An 18644-nucleotide genomic window follows, 5' to 3' on the forward strand; every position below is an offset into this window, starting at 1 on the left:
AATCTGACTGTAAAAGTTTCGATAAGTATGTGAAGAGAAAAAGGTTAGTGAAGACGAATGTAGGTCCCTTCCAGTCAGAAACAGGGGAATTTGTGATGGGGATTAAAGAAATGGCTGACCAACTAAATGCATACTTTGGTTCTGTCTTCACAAAGGAGGACACAAATATCATACCGGAAATGTTGGGGAACACAGGGTTTAGTGAGAGACAGGAACTGAATGAAATCAGAATTAGTAGAGAAACGGTGTTGAGGAAATTGATAGGATTGAAGGCTGATAAATTCTTCGGGCCTGATGGTCTGCATCCCAGAGTACTTAAGGAAGTGGCCCTCAAAATAGTGGATGCATTGGTGGTCATCTTCCAAGATTCTACAGACTATGGAACAGTTCCTGCAGATTCTTCTTTGGCCTCCTTGTCTTGAGAGACAATGGATACGCGCCTGGAGGTTTGTGAAGCAGCATCTGGAGTGGCTATAAAGGCCAATTCTAGAGTGACAGACTCTTCCACATGCACGACAGATAAAATTGTTTGCCTGGGCTGTTGCACAGTTGGCTCTCTCCTTGCGCTTTCTTTTTTCCTACCAACTGCTAAGTCTCTTCGACTCGCCACACTTTAGCCCCGCCTTTATGGCTGTCCGCCAGCTCTGGCGAATGCTGGCAACTGACTCCCACGACTTGTGATCAATGTCACAGGACTTCATGTCGTGTTTGCTGACATCTTTAAAGCGGAGACATGGACGGCCGGTGGGTCTGATACCAATGGCGAGCTCGCTGTACAATGTGTCCTTGCGGATCCTGCCATCTTCCATGCAGCTCACATGGCCAAGCCATCTCAAGCGCCGCTGGCTCAGTAGTGTGTATAAGCTGGACATGTTGGCCGCCTCGAGGACTTCTGTGTTGGAGATACGGTCCTGCCACCTGATGCCAAATATTCTCCGGAGGCAGCGAAGATGGAATGAATTGAGACATCGCTCTTGGCTGACATACGTTGTCCAGGCCTCGCTGCCATAGAGCAAGGTACTGAGGACACAGGCTTGATACACTCGGAGTTTTGTGTTCCGTGTCAGTGTGCCATTTTCCCACACTCTCTTGGCCAGTCTGGACATAGCAGTGGAAGCCTTTCCCATGCGCTTGTTGATTTCTGCATCGAGAGACAGGTTACTGGTGATAGTTGAGCCTAGGTAGGTGAACTCTTGAACCACTTGCAGAGCATGGTCGCCGATATTGATGGATGGAGCATTTCTGACGTCCTGTCCCATGATGTTCGTTTTCTTGATGCTGATGGTTAGGCCAAATTCATTGCAGGCAGCCGCAAACCTGTCGATGAGTCTCTGCAGACACTCTTCTGTGTGGGATGTTAATGCAGCATCGTCAGCAAAGAGGAGTTCCCTGATGAAGACTTTCCATACTTTGGTCTTCGCTCTTAGACGGGCAAGGTTGAACAACCTGCCATCTGATCTTGTGTGGAGGAAAATTCCTTCTTCTTAAGACTTGAACGCAAGTGAGAGCAGCAGTGAGAAGAAGATCCCAAACAGTGTAGGTGCGAGAACACAGCCCTGTTTCACGCCACTCAGGATAAGAAAGGGGTCTGATGAGGAGCCACCATGTTGAATTGTGCCTTTCATATTGTCATGGAATGAGGTGATGATACTTAGTAGCTTCGGTGGACTTCCGATCTTTTCTAGTAGTCTGAAGAGACCACGTCTGCTGACGAGGTCAAAGGCTTTGCTGAGATCTATGAAAGCAATGTAGAGGGGCATCTGTTGTTCACGGCATTTCTCCTGTAGCTGGCGAAGGGAAAACAGCATGTCAATGGTGGGTCTCTCTGTTCGAAAGCTGCACTGTGCTTCTGGGTAGACACACTCAGCCAACTTCTGGAGTCTGTTCAAAACGACTCGAGCAAAGACTTTCCCCACTATGCTGAGCAGGGAGATTCCACGGTAGCTATTGGAGGGTAGCTAATGTAACCCCATTATTTAAAAAGGGAGGTAGAGAGAAAGCAGGAAATTATAGACCAGTCAGCCTGACGTCGGTAGTGGGGAAAATTCTGGAGTCCATTATCAAAGATTTTATAGCAGAGCACTTAGAGAACACTGCTAAAATCGGGCAGAGTCAGCATGGATTTACGAAAGGGAAATCATGCTTGACAAATCTACTGGAATTCTTCGAGGATGTAACTAGTAGAGTTGATGAGGTGGAGCCAGTGGATGTGGTTTATTTGGACTTTCAGAAGGCTTTCGACAAAGTCCCACATAAGAGATTAGCGTGTAAAATTAAAGCGCATGGGATTGGGGGTAGTGTATTGTCATTGATAGAAAATTGGTTGGCGGACAGGAAACAAAAAGACGGAATAAAAGGGTCTTTTTCCGAATGGCAGGCTGTGACTAGTGGGGTACCACAGGGATTGGTGCTAGGACCCCAGCTATTCACAATATATATTAATGATTTAGATGCGGGAACTAAACGTAATATCTCCAAATTTGCAGACGACACAAAACTGGGTGGGAGGGTGAGTTGTGAGGAGGATGCAGAGAGGTTTCAGGGTGATTTGGACAAGTTGAGTGAGTGGGCTAATGCATGGCAGATGCAGTATAATGTAGATAAATGTGAGGTTATCCACTTTGGTAGCAAAAACAGGAAGGCAGATTATTATCTGAATGGCTATAAACTGAGAGAGGGGAATATGCAGCGAGACCTGGGTGTTCTCGTACACCAGTCGCTGAAGGTAAGCATGCAGGTGCAACAGGTGGTAAAAAAGGCAAGTGGTACGTTGGCCTTCATAGCGAGACGATTCGAGTACAGGAGCAGGGATGTCTTGCTGCAATTATACAGGGCCTTGTTGGTGAGGCCACACCTGGAATACTGGGTGCAGTTTTGGTCTCCTTATCTGAGGAAGGATGTTCTTGCTATAGAGGGAGTGCAGTGAAAGTTTATCAGACTGATTCCTGGGATGGCGGGACTGACGTATGAGGAGAGATTGAGTCGATTACGATTATATTCACTGGATTTCAGAAGAGTGAGGGGGGATCTCATAGAAACCTATAAAATTCTAACAGGACTTGACAGGGTAGATGCAGGAAAGATGTTCCCGATGGTGGGGGAGTCCAGAACCAGGGGTCATCATCTAAAGATAAGGGGCAAATCTTTCAGGACTGAGATGAGGAGAAATTTCTTCACCCAGAGAGTGGTGAGCCTGTGGAATTCGTTACCACAGAAAGCAGTTGAGCCAAAACAATGTATGGTTTCAAGAAGGAGTTAGATACAGCTCTTGGGTCTAAAGGGATCAAAGGATATGGGGGGAAAGCGGGAACAGGTTACTGAGTTGGATGATCAGCCACGATCATAATGAATGGCAGAGCAGGCTCGAAGGGCCGAATGGCCTACTCCTGCTCCTATTTTCTATGTTTCTCTGGTGGTTCCACTAAAGAATGAACAGCAACCAGACAGACCGTGTGATTCAATTAACAAGTAACAAAGCAACTGAGTTATTTCATTAACCAGTAAAAAAAAGACCAGGTGATTCCTTTAATCAGTAACCACATGGACTAAGTGATTGCACTAACTAGTAACCTAACAAACCAAATGATTTTGTTGACCAATATCTACAGCACTCGGTGATTCTGCTCTCTGTTCACACATTGAAGCAGCCTCTGCTATATAAAACACATGATATCAGGGTTGCTCCTGAACCCCACTGTCCCTCAGCAGCTCCTTGCTGTCAGTAGAGATTCTCACCAGTCCTGTGTATCCCAGGGTCATTCAGCCTTCAGTGCTGATCCCTGATTCCACACTCAACAGGTTCCTAAAAGTGGCTGTTTTTCATTTCCCCCAGGAATGGACGTACACCCGTGCACAGCAGATTAGTCAGAAGCAGCACTGTCTCTCTGTGGCGACCCTGTTTCCAGGATCCCAGGTTATTGTAACACCGTGCAGTGACAGAGATGGCAAGCAGGTAATGTCACTCACTACCAAATTTCATTCAGGCTGTTGGACCTGTACCCAGCAAGAACCAGAATCTACAGACCATGTGTGTCTCTGTACAGTTCATGTGAGGCGTGTGTGTATGGACAGTGTAATGTGTGTGTGTGTAATGTATCTGTCTGTGTGTGTGGACAGTCTGCATGATGTATCTGTGTGGGTGTACGGGCCGGCGGGGGCCGGGTGCGGGGGGAACTGTATGTGCAATGTATCTGTGTGTGTTTTATTTTTATTTGTTTATGGAGATGTGGGTGTCGCTGGCCAGGCCAGCATTTATTGCCCATCCCTAATTGCCCTTGAGAAGGTGGTGGTGAGCTGCCTTCTTGAACTGCTGCAGTCCATTTGGGGTAGGTACACCCACAGTGCTGTTAGGAAGGGAGTTCCAGGATTTTGACCCAGCGACAGTGAAGGAACGGCGATATAGTTCCAAGTCAGGATGGTGTGTGACTTGGACGGGAACTTGCAGGTGGTGGTGTTCCCATGCATTTGCTGCCCTTGTCTTTCTAGTTGGTAGAGGTCGCAGGTTTGGAAGGTGCTGTCAAAGGAGCCTTGCTGCAGTGCATCTTGTAGATGGTACACACTGCTGTTACTATGCGTCAGTGGTAGAGGGAGTGAATGTTGAAGGTGGTGGATGGGGTGCCAATCAAGTGAGCTGCTTTGTCCTGGATGGTGTCGAGCTTCTTGAGTATTGTTGGAGCTGCACCCATCCAGGCAAGTGGAGAGTATTCCATCACACTCCTGACTTGTGCCTTGTAAATGGTGGACAGGCTTTGGGGAGTCAGGAGGTGAGTTACTCGCCATGGGATTCCTAGCCTCTGACCTGCTCTTGTAGCCATGGTATTTATATGGCTACTCCAGTTCAGTTTCTGGTCAATGGTAGCCCCCAGGATGTTGATAGTGGGGGATTCGGCTATGGTAATGTTATTGAATGTCAAGATGATTGACCTCCAACAACCACAACCATCTTCCTTTGTGCTAGGTATAACTCCAACCAGCGGAGACTTTTCCCCTGATTCCCATTGACCTCAGTTTTGCTAGAGCTCCTTGATGTCAAGGGCAGTCACTCTCACCTCACCTCTTGAGTTTAGCTCTTTTATCCATGTTTGAACCAAGGCTGTAATGAGGTCAGGAGCTGAGTGGCCCCTGGCGGAACCCAAACTGAGTGTTACTGAGTAGGTTATTGCTAAGCAAGTGCCGCTTGATGGCACTGTCGATGACACCTTCCATCACTTTACTGATGATTGAGAGTAGGCTGATGGGGCGGTAATTGGCCGGGTTGGACTTTTCCTGCTTTTTGTGTACAGGACATACCTGGGCAATTTTCCACATTGCCGGGTAGATGCCAGTGTTGTAGTTGTACTGGAACAGCTTGGCTAGGGGAGCAGCAAGTTCTGGAGCACAGGTCTTCAGTACGATTGCCGGAATATTGTCAGGGCCCATAGCTTTTGCAGTATCCAGTGCCTTCAGTCGTTTCTTGATATCACGTGGAGTGAATCGAATTGGCTGAATCTGGCCTCTGTAATGCTGGGACTTCAGGAGGAGGCCGAGATGGATCATCAATTCGGCACTTCTGGCTGAAGATTGTTGCAAATGCTTCAGCTTTATCTTTCACACTGATGTGCTGGGTTCCCCCATCATTGAGGATGGGGATATTTGTGGAGCCACCTCCTCCAGTTAGTTGTTTAATTGTCCACCACAATTCATAACTGGATGTGGCAGGACTGCAGAGCTTAGATCTGGTCCGTTGGTTAAGGGATCGCTTAGCTCTGTCTATTGCATGCTGCTTAGGCAGTTTGGCATGCAAGTAGTCCTGTGTTGTAGATTCACCAGGTTGACAGGTTGGAGTTCCAGGATTTTGATCCAGCAACAGTGAAGGAGCAGCAATATAGTTCCAAGTCAGGATGGTGTGTGGCTTGGAGGGGAACTTGCAGGTTGTGGTGTTCCCATGCATCTGCTGCCCTCGTCCTTCTAGGTAGTAGAGGTCATGGGTTTTGAAGGTGCTGTCAAAGGTGTCTTGATAAGTTGCTGCAGTGCATCTTGTAGATGGTACACACTGCTACCACTGTGCACAGGTGGTGAAGGGAGTGAATGTTTGTGGATGGGGTGCCAATCAAGCGGGCTGCTTTGTCCTGGCTGGTCATAGAGTCACAGAGTCATACAGCATAGAAACAGGCCCTTCGGCCCACCGCGTCCATGCTGACCATAAGGCCTATCTATACTAATCCCACCTGCCTGCATTAATTCCATATCTGTCTATGCCTTGCTCATTCAAGTACCTGTTCAGATGCCTCTTAAATGTTGCTACTATTCCTGCCTCCACCACCTCCTCAGGCAGCTCATTCCAGATACCCACTATTCTTTGTGTGAAAAATTTACCCCTTTGATCCCCTTTAAACCTCCTCCCTCTCACCTTAAATCTATGCCCTCTAGTTTTAGTCACCCCTACCATGGGAAACAGACTCTGGCTATCTACCCTATCTATATACTTCTGTCATGTCCCCTCTCAGCCTCCCTCACTCCAGGGAAAACAGACCCAGCCTATCCAATCTCTCTTTATAACTCAAGCCCTCCAAACCAGGCAATATCCTTGTGAATCTTTTCTGCACCCTCTCTAGCTTAATCACATCTTTCCTGTAGTGCGGCGACCAGAACTGCACACAGTACTCCAAATGCGGCCTAACCAACATTATGTACAATTGTAACATGACATCCCAACTCTTGTACTCAATGCCCCGGCCGATGAAGGCAAGCATGCCATACGCCTTCTTCACCACCCTGTCTACCTGTGTTGCCACTTTCAGGGAACTATGTACTTGCACCCCAAGGTCTCTCTGCTCAACAACATTCCCCAGGGCCCTGCCATTCATTGTATATGTCTTGCCCTGGTTTAACGTCCCAAAATGCATCACTTCACACTTGTCTGGGTTAAATTCCATTTGCCAATCCCTTGCCCACTTTCCCAGTTGATCTATATCCTGTTGTAACCTTAGACAACCTTCTTCACTGTCCACTATACCACCAATTTTGGTGTCATCTGCAAACTTACTAATCATGCCCCCTGCATTCACATCTATGTCATTAATATATATGACAAACAATAGAGGACCCAGCACACCATCAGAACATTAGAACATTACAGCGCAGTACAGGCCCTTCGGCCCTCGATGTTGCACCGACCTGTGAAACCATCTGACCTACACTGTTCCATTTTCATCCATATGTCTATCCAATGACCACTTATATGCCCTTAAAGTTGGCGAGTCTACTACTGTTGCAGGCAGGGCGTTCCACGCCCCTACTACTCTCTGAGTAAAGAAACTACCTCTAACATCTGTCCTATATCTATCACCCCTCAACTTAAAGCTATGTCCCCTCGTGTTTGCCATCACCATCCGAGGAAAAAGACTCTCACTATCCACCCTATCCAACCCTCTGATTATCTTATATGTCTCTATTAAGTCACCTCTCCTCCTCCTTCTCTCCAACGAAAACAACCTCAAGTCCCTCAGCCTTTCCTCATAAGACCTTCCCTCCGTACCAGGCAACATCCTAGTAAATCTCCTCTGAACCCTTTCCAAAGCTTCCACATCCTTCCTATAATGCGGTGACCAGAACTGCACGCAATACTCCAGGTGCGGTCTCACCAGAGTTTTGTACAGCTGCAGCATAACCTCGTGGCTCCGAAACTCGATCCCCCTACTAATAAAAGCTAACACACCATATGCCTTCTTAACAGCCCTATTAACCTGGGTAGCAACCTTCAGGGATTTATGCACCTGGACACCAAGATCTCTCTGTTCATCTACACTACCAAGAATCTTCCCATTAGCCCAGTACTCTGCATTCCTGTTACTCCTTCCAAAGTGAATCACCTCACACTTTTCCGCATTCAACTCCATTTGCCATCTCTCAGCCCAGCTCTGCAGCCTATCTATGTCCCTCTGTACCCTACAACATCCTTCGGCACTATCCACAACTCCACCGACCTTAGTGTCATCCGCAGATTTACTAACCCACCCTTCTACACCCTCTTCCAGGTCACTTATAAAAATGACAAACAGCAGTGGCCCCAAAACAGATCCTTGTGGTACACCACTAGTAACTAAACTCCAGGATGAAAATTTCCCATCAACCACCACCCTCTGTCTTCTTTCAGCTAGCCAATTTCTGATCCAAAGCTCTAAATCACCTTCAACCTTACTTCCGTATTTTCTGCAATAGCCTACCGTGGGGAACCTTATCAAACGCCTTACTGAAATCCATATACACCACATCCACTGCTTTACCCTCATCCACCTGTTTGGTCACCTTCTCGAAAAACTCAATAAGGTTTGTGAGGCACGGCCTACCCTTCACAAAACCGTGCTGACTATCGCTAATGAACTTATTCTTTTCAAGATGATTATAAATCCTATCTCTTATAACCTTTTCCAACATTTTACCCACAACCGAAGTAAGGCTCACAGGTCTATAATTACCAGGGCTGTCTCTACTCCCCTTCTTGAACAAGGGGACAACATTTGCTATCCTCCAGTCTTCCGGCACTATTCCTGTCGACAATGACGACATAAAGATCAAGGACAAAGCCTCTGCAATCTCCTCCCTGGCTTCCCAGAGAATCCTAGGATAAATCCCATCTGGCCCAGGGGACTTATCTATTTTCACACTTTCCAAAATTGCTAACACCTCCTCCTTGTGAACCTTAATCCCATCTAGCCTAGTAGTCTGAATCTCAGTATTCTCCTAAACAACATTTTCTTTCTCTACTGTAAATACTGACGAAAAATATTCATTTAACGCTTCCCCTATCTCCTCTGATTCCACACACAACTTCCCACTACTATCCTTGATTGGCCCTAATCTAACTCTAGTCATTCTTTTATTCCTGATATACCTATAGAAAGCCTTAGGGTTTTCCCTGATCCTATCCGCCAATGACTTCTCGTGTCCTCTCCTTGCACTTCTTAGCTCTCCCTTTAGATCCTTCCTGGCTAGCTTGTAACTCTCAAGCGCCCTAACTGAGCCTTCACGTCTCATCCTAACATAAGCCGCCTTCTTCCTCCTGACAAGCGCTTCAACTTCTTTAGTAAACCACGGCTCCCTCGCTCGACAACTTCCTCCCTGCCTGATAGGTACATACTTATCAAGGACACGCAGTAGCTGCTCCTTGAATAAGCTCCACATTTCGATTGTGCCCATCCCCTGCAGTTTCCTTCCCCATCCTACGCATCCTAAATCTTGCCTAATCGCATCATAATTTCCTTTCCCCCAGCTATAATTCTTGCCCTGCGGTATATCCCTGTCCCTGCCCATCGCTAAGGTAAACCTAACCGAATTGTGATCACTATCACCAAAGTACTCACCTACATCTAAATCTAACACCTGGCCGGGTTCATTACCCAGTACCAAATCCAATGTGGCATCGCCCCTGGTTGGCCTGTCTACATACTGTGTCAGAAAACCCTCCTGCACACACTGGACAAAAACTGACCCATCTAAAGTACTCGAACTATAGTATTTCCAGTCAATATTTGGAAAGTTAAAGTCCCCCATAACAACTACCCTGTTACTCTCGCTCCTGTCGAGAATCATCTTCGCTATCCTTTCCTCTACATCTCTGGAACTATTCGGAGGTCTATAGAAAACTCCCAACAGGGTGACCTCTCCTCTCCTGTTTCTAACCTCGGCCCATACTACCTCAGTAGACGAGTCCTCAAACGACCTTTCTGTCGCTGTAATACTCTCCTTGATTAACAATGCCACACCCCCCACCTCTTTTACCATCTTCTCTGTTCTTACTGAAACATCTAAATCCCGGAACCTGCAACATCCATTCCTGCCCCTGCTCTACCCATGTCTCCGAAATGGCCACAGCATCGAGATCCCAGGTACCAACCCATGCTGCAAGCTCACCCACCTTATTCCGGATGCTCCTGGCGTTGAAGTAGACACACTTTAAACCAGGTTCTTGCTTGCCAGTGCCCTCTTGCGTCCTTGTAACCATATCCCTGACCTCACTACTCTCAACATCCTGTACACTGGCACTACAATTTAGGTTCCCATTCCCCTGCTGAATTAGTTTAAACCACCCCGAAGAGCACTAACAAATCTCCCCCCCAGGATATTGGTACCCCTCTGGTTCAGGTGAAGACCATCCTGTTTGTAGAGGTCCCACCTACCCCAGAAAGAGCCCCAATTATCCAGGAAACCAAAACCCTCCCTGCTACACCATCCCTGCAGCCACGTGTTCAACTCCTCTCTCTCCCTATTCCTCGCTTCGCTATCACGTGGCACGGGCAACAACCCAGAGATAACAACTCTGTTTGTTCCCGCTCTAAGCTTCCACCCTAGCTCCCTGAATTTCTGCCTTAAATCCCCATCTCTCTTCCTACCTATGTCGTTGGTGCCTATGTGGACCACGACTTGGGGCTGCTCCCCCTCCCCATTAAGGATCCCAAAAACACGATCCGAGACATCACGAACCCTGGCACCTGGGAGGCAACACACCAACTGTGAGTCTCTCTCGTTCCCACAGAACCTCCTATCTGTTCCCCTAACTATGGAGTCCGCAATGACTAATGCTCTTCTCCTCTTCCCCCTTCCCTTCTGAGCAACAGGGACAGACTCTGTGCCAGATACCTGTACCCCATTGCTTACCCCTGGTAAGTCCCCCCCCCCCCAACAGTATCCAAAACGGTGTACCTGTTGTTGAGGGAAACGGCCGCAGGGGATCCCTGCACTGCCTGCTGGTTCCCTCTCCTTCCCCGGACGGTAACCCATCTACCTACTTCTTTTACCTGAGGTGTGACTACCTCCCCATAACTCCTCTCAATAACCCCCTCCGCCTCCCGAATGATCCGAAGTTCATCCAGCTCCAGCTCCAGTTCCCTAACGCGGTTCTCGAGGAGCTGGAGTTGGGTGCACTTCCCGCAGATGCAGTCAGCAGGGACACTCTTGGCGACCCTTACCTCCCACATTCTGCAGGAGGAACATACAACTGCCTTAACCTCCATTCCCACTATTCTAAATTCCCAACAAATCTACTGAAAAACCCCCAAAAAAAGTCAAAACTTGTTAGCTTAGCAATCCGACGGACAGAACTTTTTAAATAAAAAGCTTACCTTATCAACACACCAGAGTCCTTTTTTTTTTGGTTAGAGGAGGAGGGTGGGTGAGAGACACTACATGTGTAGTGTCTCGGGTACAGCCACCACCCAAATATATAGTTTTTACTTAACCAGCAGTCCCCTGGTCCTCCGAAAACAAAAGGGAATTAACTTTAACTTACACTGAAACTGACCTCCCAGCTGCAAGTTCGCTCCGCACCTCCGCTTCTGTCAAAGCTGCTGCAACCAAAAAAAAACCCAAAAAAAAAAAAACCACTGGTCCAATCTGAAAAACAACCCTCCACTACCACCCTCTGCCTCCTATCACCAAGCCAATTTTGTATCCAATTTGCTAGCTCACCCTGGATCCCATGTGTTCAAACCTTCTGGACCAGCCTACCATGCGGGACCTTGTCAAAGGTCTTGCTAAAGTCCATGTAGACAACGTCCATCACCCTGCCCTCGTCAATCCTCTTGGTCACCTCCTCAAAAAACTGAATCAAATTCGTGAGACATGATTTCCCACACACAAAGCCATGCTGACTATCCCTAATCAGACCTTGCCTTTCCAGATGCATATAAATCCTGTCTCTCAGAATCCCTTCCAATAACTTTCCCACCACTGATGTAAGGCTCACCGGCCTGCAGTTCCCTGGCTTATCCCTGCTGCCCTTCTTAAATAAAGGCACAACATTAGCTATCCTCCAGTCTTCCGGTACCTCACCCATGGCTAACGATGATACAAAAATCTCTGCCAGGGCGCCAGCAATCTCCTCCCTTGCTTCCCATAGCATCCTTGGAAACAGCTGGTCAGGCACTGGGGATTTATCCACCTTAAAGTGCTTCAAAACCTCCAACACTTCCTCCTTTGTAATGTTGATATGCTGCAGGATATCGCTGTTCCCTCCCTCAGTAGCTTCCATGACCTTCTCCACGGTAAATACAGACGAGAAGTATTCATTTAAGACCTTGCCAATTTTCGGTGTTGAGCTTCTTGAGTGTTGTTGGAGCTGCACCCATCCAGGCAAGTGGAGAGTATTCCATCACACTCCTGACTTGTGCCTTGTGTGGGAGGTGGGGAACTGTATGTGCAATTTATTTGTATGTGTGGACAGTCTGTGTCTCTGTATGAAACAATCCATATGTAATATTTGCATTTGTTGCATTCTGTGTTGTACCCAGCGCTGGCAGAGGACTGGGTCCCGTATCGAGCACCAGGTTTCCCGTTACTGTTTAGACAGTGAGATGTCCGGAGATGAAGATGAAAGCACAAAAATCCTGGTGATCAACCCATGTGAAACGATGGTCCTCAGTCAACGCTGGGACATGGCCTAAGTCCCAGGAACTGAGGAGGGAGCATCTTCAACCACAATTGGATGTGTAAAACTGGTGAATTTGTGAGATTAAAATCTACTTCCAGTTCCAAGAGACACAGCTTGAAATCCAACCATTTTATTCCATAAAAAGGCCTGTGATTCTTGCCTTTTGTGAGCTCAAATCTTTGTGATAAGGAAGGTCTGACACTTAGGCCTTAGTTCTGGGCCTCAACTCCATTGCCATGGAAATGTTGACTCTGAGCTGGGACACAGATGTATCAAGATGGATGAATTTAGCTACACCTTGAATACAAATAATTTAATTTCTTTTGGAAAGTGAAAAAAAGTTTATACACTCAAGAGCACATCTTCCTATTCTGTACCTTTGCTGTAAAAATAACTTTGGATAATTTCTGTCTGTCTGAAGGGCACTGGTTTGCACCACATCTGCCCAGCTTAAGAGTAATACAACTTGCAGCAGGCCTAATGTTTCACCTGCTCCCTGTGCACTTGCAGGTGAAGCAGCTTTTCATAGTGGAGTGTTCACAGGGAGGGAAGGGAGGGAAAGGGGGAGGGCAGTGTGGGAACCAAGACAACACTCACCAAGGTGGCACTTAAGAGCCCATTTGTCAATTGCTCATTCATCACACTGAGATTGACCCGCTGGGGATATCTGTCAACAGGACCGACATTCCCAGAGAATGTGAAATATCCTGGAATACAGCAACTCTCCCATTCAGTATTCCAGTATTAACAGTCCAACTGAAATTGAAATGTGCCCATATCATTCATGATGTCGGGACCATATTGAAACATCCCTAATGATTCCTATCCAAAGGGAATCATCCTCATTGATCCCTATCGAAAGGGAATAATCCCTAATGATCCCTATCCAATGTTTTGCCTGATTCCCTTTGAAAGCCGTGATAAGGGGAGAGGTAGCAGTGAGAGCCGTGACATTGACATGCGTGCCATGGGGGGCCTTGACACTGACATGCGTGCCATGGGGCACCATGACACTGACATGCGTGCCATGGGGAGCCATGACACTGACATGTGTGCCATGGGGGGCCTTGACACTGACATGCGTGCCATGGGGCACCATGACACTGACATGCGTGCCATGGGGAGCCATGACACTGACATGTGTGCCATGGGGGGCCTTGACACTGACATGCGTGCCATGGGGCGCCATGACACTGACATGCGTGCCATGGGGGGCCTTGACACTGACATGCGTGCCATGGGGGGCCTTGACACTGACATGCGTGCCATGGGGGGCCTTGACACTGACATGCGTGCCATGGGGGGCCTTGACACTGACATGGGGGCGCCATGACACTGACATGCGTGCCATGGGGGGTATTGACACTGACATGTGTGCCATGGGGGGCCTTGACACTGACATGCGTGCCATAGGGCACCATGTCACTGACATGCGTGCCATGGGGAGCCATGACACTGACATGCGTGCCATGGGTCGCCATGACACTGACATGCGTGCCATGGGTCGCCATGACACTGACATGCGTGCCATGGGGCACCATGACACTGACATGCGTGCCATGGGGAGCCATGACACTGACATGCGTGCCATGGGGAGCCATGACACTGACATGCGTGCCATGGGGGGCCTTGACACTGACATGCGTGCCATGGGGCGCCATGACACTGACATGCGTGCCATGGGGCGCCATGACACTGACATGCGTGCCATGGGGCGCCATGACACTGACATGCGTGCCATGGGGCGCCATGACACTAACATGCATGCCATGGGGAGCCATGACACTGACATGCGTACCATGGGCGTCTTGACAATGGGGGCTGTGAGATTGGGATTTTAGGCACTGGGAGCTGAGCCAGGCAGACGTGACACGGGGAGTCGTGACATTGGGAATCTCGAACTCAGGCATCTGTAAGTGGAGAGTGTTGTCTTGCCAGTGTTCACTGCTTCCCCCTCCCTCACCATCAGATAAACATTAACATTCTCGCGGCAGGTTTGTGGTCGTAAATGTGTGATTTTTATTTAAACCTCAAATCACTGCACAGTGTGGAGAGCCTTTGTAATAAAGGGAGTGGAGGTTGGTGCAATATTAAGTCAGACCATGTCCAACTGTTTTAATTTAGTCTCACCCTCCACTATCTTTTTTCCCAATACGACTTATTTGGACACACAGATGTCATTTCCTCTAACATCACCAATGGTGAACTCTGTATATCATCGTGTAAAGGTTCGGTGTGCTGTGTGGTATTGTAGGGTAGGGGCATGGTGTCTCTTCCCTGCTGGCAGACAGTGCTGAGGAGAGAGGACATTCTCACCATTTCCATCCCGGAGATCCCCTTGGGTTCAGGAAGAACTGTCTACTAATGATGGAATCAAGGAAGGGAAATAAGGCCAAGTGACTGGCTCGAAACCTGCTTGATCTGTTCTGTCAGGCTGACATATTAACTGCTGCTGGCCTGGATAATTGGACTGTGTTGGACCAGAGCTGCTGATTTTCATTTAGCACTGAGAATTCTGCCTCCAGCTTTATTTTTGTTCGCCTGTTAATCCGTGCAATGGAATCTCTTGGTGACACTTGGCACTGAACAGAGATAAAAAGGAAAGAAGTGACATATTGGAAGAAGACGGGGATCATCTGTAGGGTGGACACAGAAAGAATTCTGGGAGGAAAAGTGGACAGAGAGATGGAGGGAAAGATGGAGCTGAAAGACTGGGAGGGAGAAAAGCACACAATAAAAATAAGAAAAGTTTAGGAAGGGGGCTGGAAGAGGAACCTTGCTGGAGAATGAGGGGATGAGGAAGAAAGTGGCAGCAAAGGAACAAAGGCAATGGGGAGTGAGTAGAGAGCTCGGAAAGAGGAAGGCTATGAACACAAAGTGAGAAGGATCCCAGGAGGGAACATGTTGCCTCCCAAATCTGGGCCCATCTTTCCCGCAACCCCTCCAATTAGATTTCCGTCCCTGCAGCACGACTGAAATGGCCCTTTATAAAGGTCACCAATAACATCCTATGTGACTGAAACTGGTGACCTAATTCCCCTTGTCCTTCTCGACCTGTCTGCAACATTTGACACCACTGACCACACCATCCTCCTCCAACGTCTCTTCACTGTCGTCCAGCTGGGTGAGACTGCTCTCACCTGGTTCCATTCTTACCTACTGAATCATAGCCAGAGAATCACTTGCAATGGCTTCTCACCCTGCTCCTGAACTGTTACCTCTGGTGTCCCTGAAGGATCTATCCTTGGCCCCTCTCCTATTTCTCATCTACATGCTGCCCCTACATCATCCAAAAACACATCAGTCTCTGCATGTACACTGACAGCAGCCAGCTCCATCTCACCACCTCTCTACTAAAATGTTTCCAGGGATGGAGGATTTTAGTTACAAGGTTAGGTTGGAAAAGATGGGTTTTATCTCCTTAGAACAAAGGAGATTGAGGGGAGATTTAATAGAAGTGTACAAGATTATGACAGGCTTAGATAAGCTAGACAAGGAAAAACTGTTCCCATTAACAAAAGTGTACAAGGCCTAGGGGACACAGATTGAAAGTTTTGGACAAAAGATTCAGAGGGAATAGAAGGAAGAAATATTTTTCACAGAACAGGTGGTAATGACCTGGAACTCACTGCCCACAAGGGTGGTGGAAGCAAAGATGATCAATGACTTCAAGAGGAAGTTGAATGGCCACCTGAGAGAAATAGACTTGCAGGAATACAGGGATCGAGGCAGGGAGTGGGACTGACTGCATAGCTCTGTGGAGATCCGGCATGGACTTGATAGGCCGGATGGCCTCCTTCTGTGTTGTAAATAAATGACTCTGACACCTCTGCTGTCTCTAACTTGTCAGACTGCTTGTCCAACATCCATTTCTGGATGAGCAGAAATTTCCTCCAACTAAATATTGGGAAGATTGAAACCATTGTCTTCGGTTCCCATCTCAAACTCTGTTCCCCAGCCACCGATTCTGTCCCTCTCCCTGGTCACTATGAGGCTGAACCAGATTGCCCTCAGCCTTGGTGTTGTAGTTGACCGAGATAAGCTTCTGACCACATATAGGTCACAAGAGTGTCTACTTCCACCTCTGTAACATTGTCCAATTCTGCCCCTGTGTCAGCTCATCCACCACTTCTGTACTCACTGACCTACTTTATAATTCTCATCCTTGTTTTCAAATCCCTCCATGGCCTCGCCCCTCCCTATCTCTGTGATCTCCTCCAGCCTCACAACCCTCCGGGATATCTGCGCTCCTACCCTTCTGGCCTCGTGAGCATCCCCCATTTTAATTGCTTCACCATTGGTGGCCGTGCCTTCAGCTGCCTAAGCCCCAAGCTCTGGAATACCCTCCCTACACATCTCTGCCTCTCCACATCACTTTCCTCCTTTAAGATACTCCTCAAAACCTATCTCTTTGGCCAAGCTTTTGGTCATCAGCCCTGATATCGCCTTGTGTGGCTCGGTGTTAAATTTTGTTTGCTAATGCTCTTGTGAAGCACCTTGGGATGGTTCACTATGTTAAAGGAGCTATAGAAATATAAGTTGTTGTTGAGGGTAAGGAACAGAGAGTTACAGGGGAGATCAGGACAAACGCTGCCCCTCCACCCCACCCCACCTGTCACCGCACCGCTACCCACCCTGCTACCCCTCCCCCCCACCCCCCCCCCGCCACTCCACGCCCACAGTCAGGGAACCTGCTGATAATCCCTGTTTGTCCAGCATGGTGCCGGCACCATCCAAAGAGAGGGGAGGGAACAGAATGAATATGTGAGACAAAACAAGAGATAATTGATTGACTCTACCTGGAATAACACACAGCTAGGGACAGAACCTGGTTAAACATTGAGCTGGCCACGAGCCTCTCATCACAAAAAGCACACTTTGTACCACACGCTCTCCCTCATACATTTATACATCTAATTAGTCTGATCCTTTTTCAAAAAATATAATCTCAAATGATACAAAGAAAAAACAAAAAAAGGCTTGCATTGCACAGCACCTTTCCCGACCTCAGAATGTCCCAAAGCACTTTTCAGCCAATGAAATATTTCTGAAACATAGGCGCTGTTATAAAGTAAGGAACACGGCAGGCAATTTGCACACAGCAAGATCCCACAAACTGCAATGTGACAATGACCAGATCATCTTTTTTACTGAGAGTAATTGTGGGATCAAGCATTTGAGATATTTGCTCCAGACTCGGAACAAGTTTTCTCATGTAAAGCAGATTAAAATATTGCCAAGGCAAAAATTTGGGCAGTTCCCCTTTGTTTCCCATTAGACAATTCATCCCAATCCAGAACTGCGCCCAGAGCAGAATGAGGCAGGGCCCATAACTGCCACCTTGTGGTAACATTTTGCCACGATATTATTATTTCCAGAAATCTTCTTTGGCCTCCTTGTCTCGAGAGACAATGGATAAGTGCCTGGAGATGGTCAGTTGTTTGTGAAGCAGCGCCTGGAGTGGCTATAAAGGCCAATTCTAGAGTGACAGACTCTTCCACAGGTGCTGCAGATAAAATTGGTTGTCGGGGCTGTTACACAGTTGGCTTTCTCCTTGCACTTCTGTCTTTTTTCCTGCCAACAGCTAAGTCTCTTCGACTCCCCACACTTTAGCCCCGCCTTTATGGCTGTCCGCCAGCTCTGGCGATCACTGGCAACTGACCCCCACGACTTGTGATCAACGTCACAGGACTTCATGTCGCATTTGCATACATCTTTAAAGCGGAGACATGGACGGCCGGTGGGTCTGATACCAGCGATGAGCTCGCTGTACAATGTGTCCTTGGCAAGCCATCTCAAGTGCCGTTGACTCAGTAGGGTGTATATGCTGGGGATGTTGGTTGCCTCGAGGACTTCTGCGTTGGAGATATGGTCCTGCCACCTGATGCCAAGGATTCTCCAGAAGCAGCAAAGATGGAATGAATTGAGACGTCGCTCTTGGCTGACATATGTTGTCCAGGCCTCGTTGCCGTAGAGCAAGGTACTGAGGACACAGGCTTGATACACTCGGACTTTTGTGTTCCGTGTCAGTGCGCCATTTTCCCACACCCTCTTGGCTAGTCTGGCCATAGCAGCGGACGCCTTTCCCATGCGCTTGTTGATTTCTGCATCTGGAGACAGGTTACTGGTGATAGTTGAGCCTAGGTAGGTGAACTCTTGAACAACTTCCAGAGCGTGGTCGCCAATATTGATGGATGGAGCATTTCTGATGTCCTGTCCCATGATGTTCGTTTTCTTG

The 18644-nt window shown here is 47.9% G+C and overlaps 1 protein-coding gene across 2 annotated transcripts in view; it reads left to right on the forward strand.

The window, feature by feature from the left end:
* The window catches only part of galnt14 (UDP-N-acetyl-alpha-D-galactosamine:polypeptide N-acetylgalactosaminyltransferase 14 (GalNAc-T14)), a 121295-nt gene extending 105115 nt beyond the window's left edge, over positions 1 to 16180 (forward strand). For both annotated transcript variants that reach the window (XM_068027877.1, XM_068027884.1), the window contains exons 13-14: positions 3833 to 3952; positions 12267 to 16180. In XM_068027877.1, coding sequence (XP_067883978.1) covers positions 3833 to 3952; positions 12267 to 12419 — 273 coding nt within the window. In that variant the 3' untranslated portion in view covers positions 12420 to 16180. The remainder of the gene's footprint in view (positions 1 to 3832; positions 3953 to 12266) is intronic.
* Positions 16181 to 18644: the final 2464 nt, after the last annotated feature.

Source organism: Heterodontus francisci, chromosome 3 (assembly GCF_036365525.1).
Source record: "Heterodontus francisci isolate sHetFra1 chromosome 3, sHetFra1.hap1, whole genome shotgun sequence".
In the NCBI taxonomy this organism is placed as follows: Eukaryota; Metazoa; Chordata; class Chondrichthyes; order Heterodontiformes; family Heterodontidae; genus Heterodontus; species Heterodontus francisci.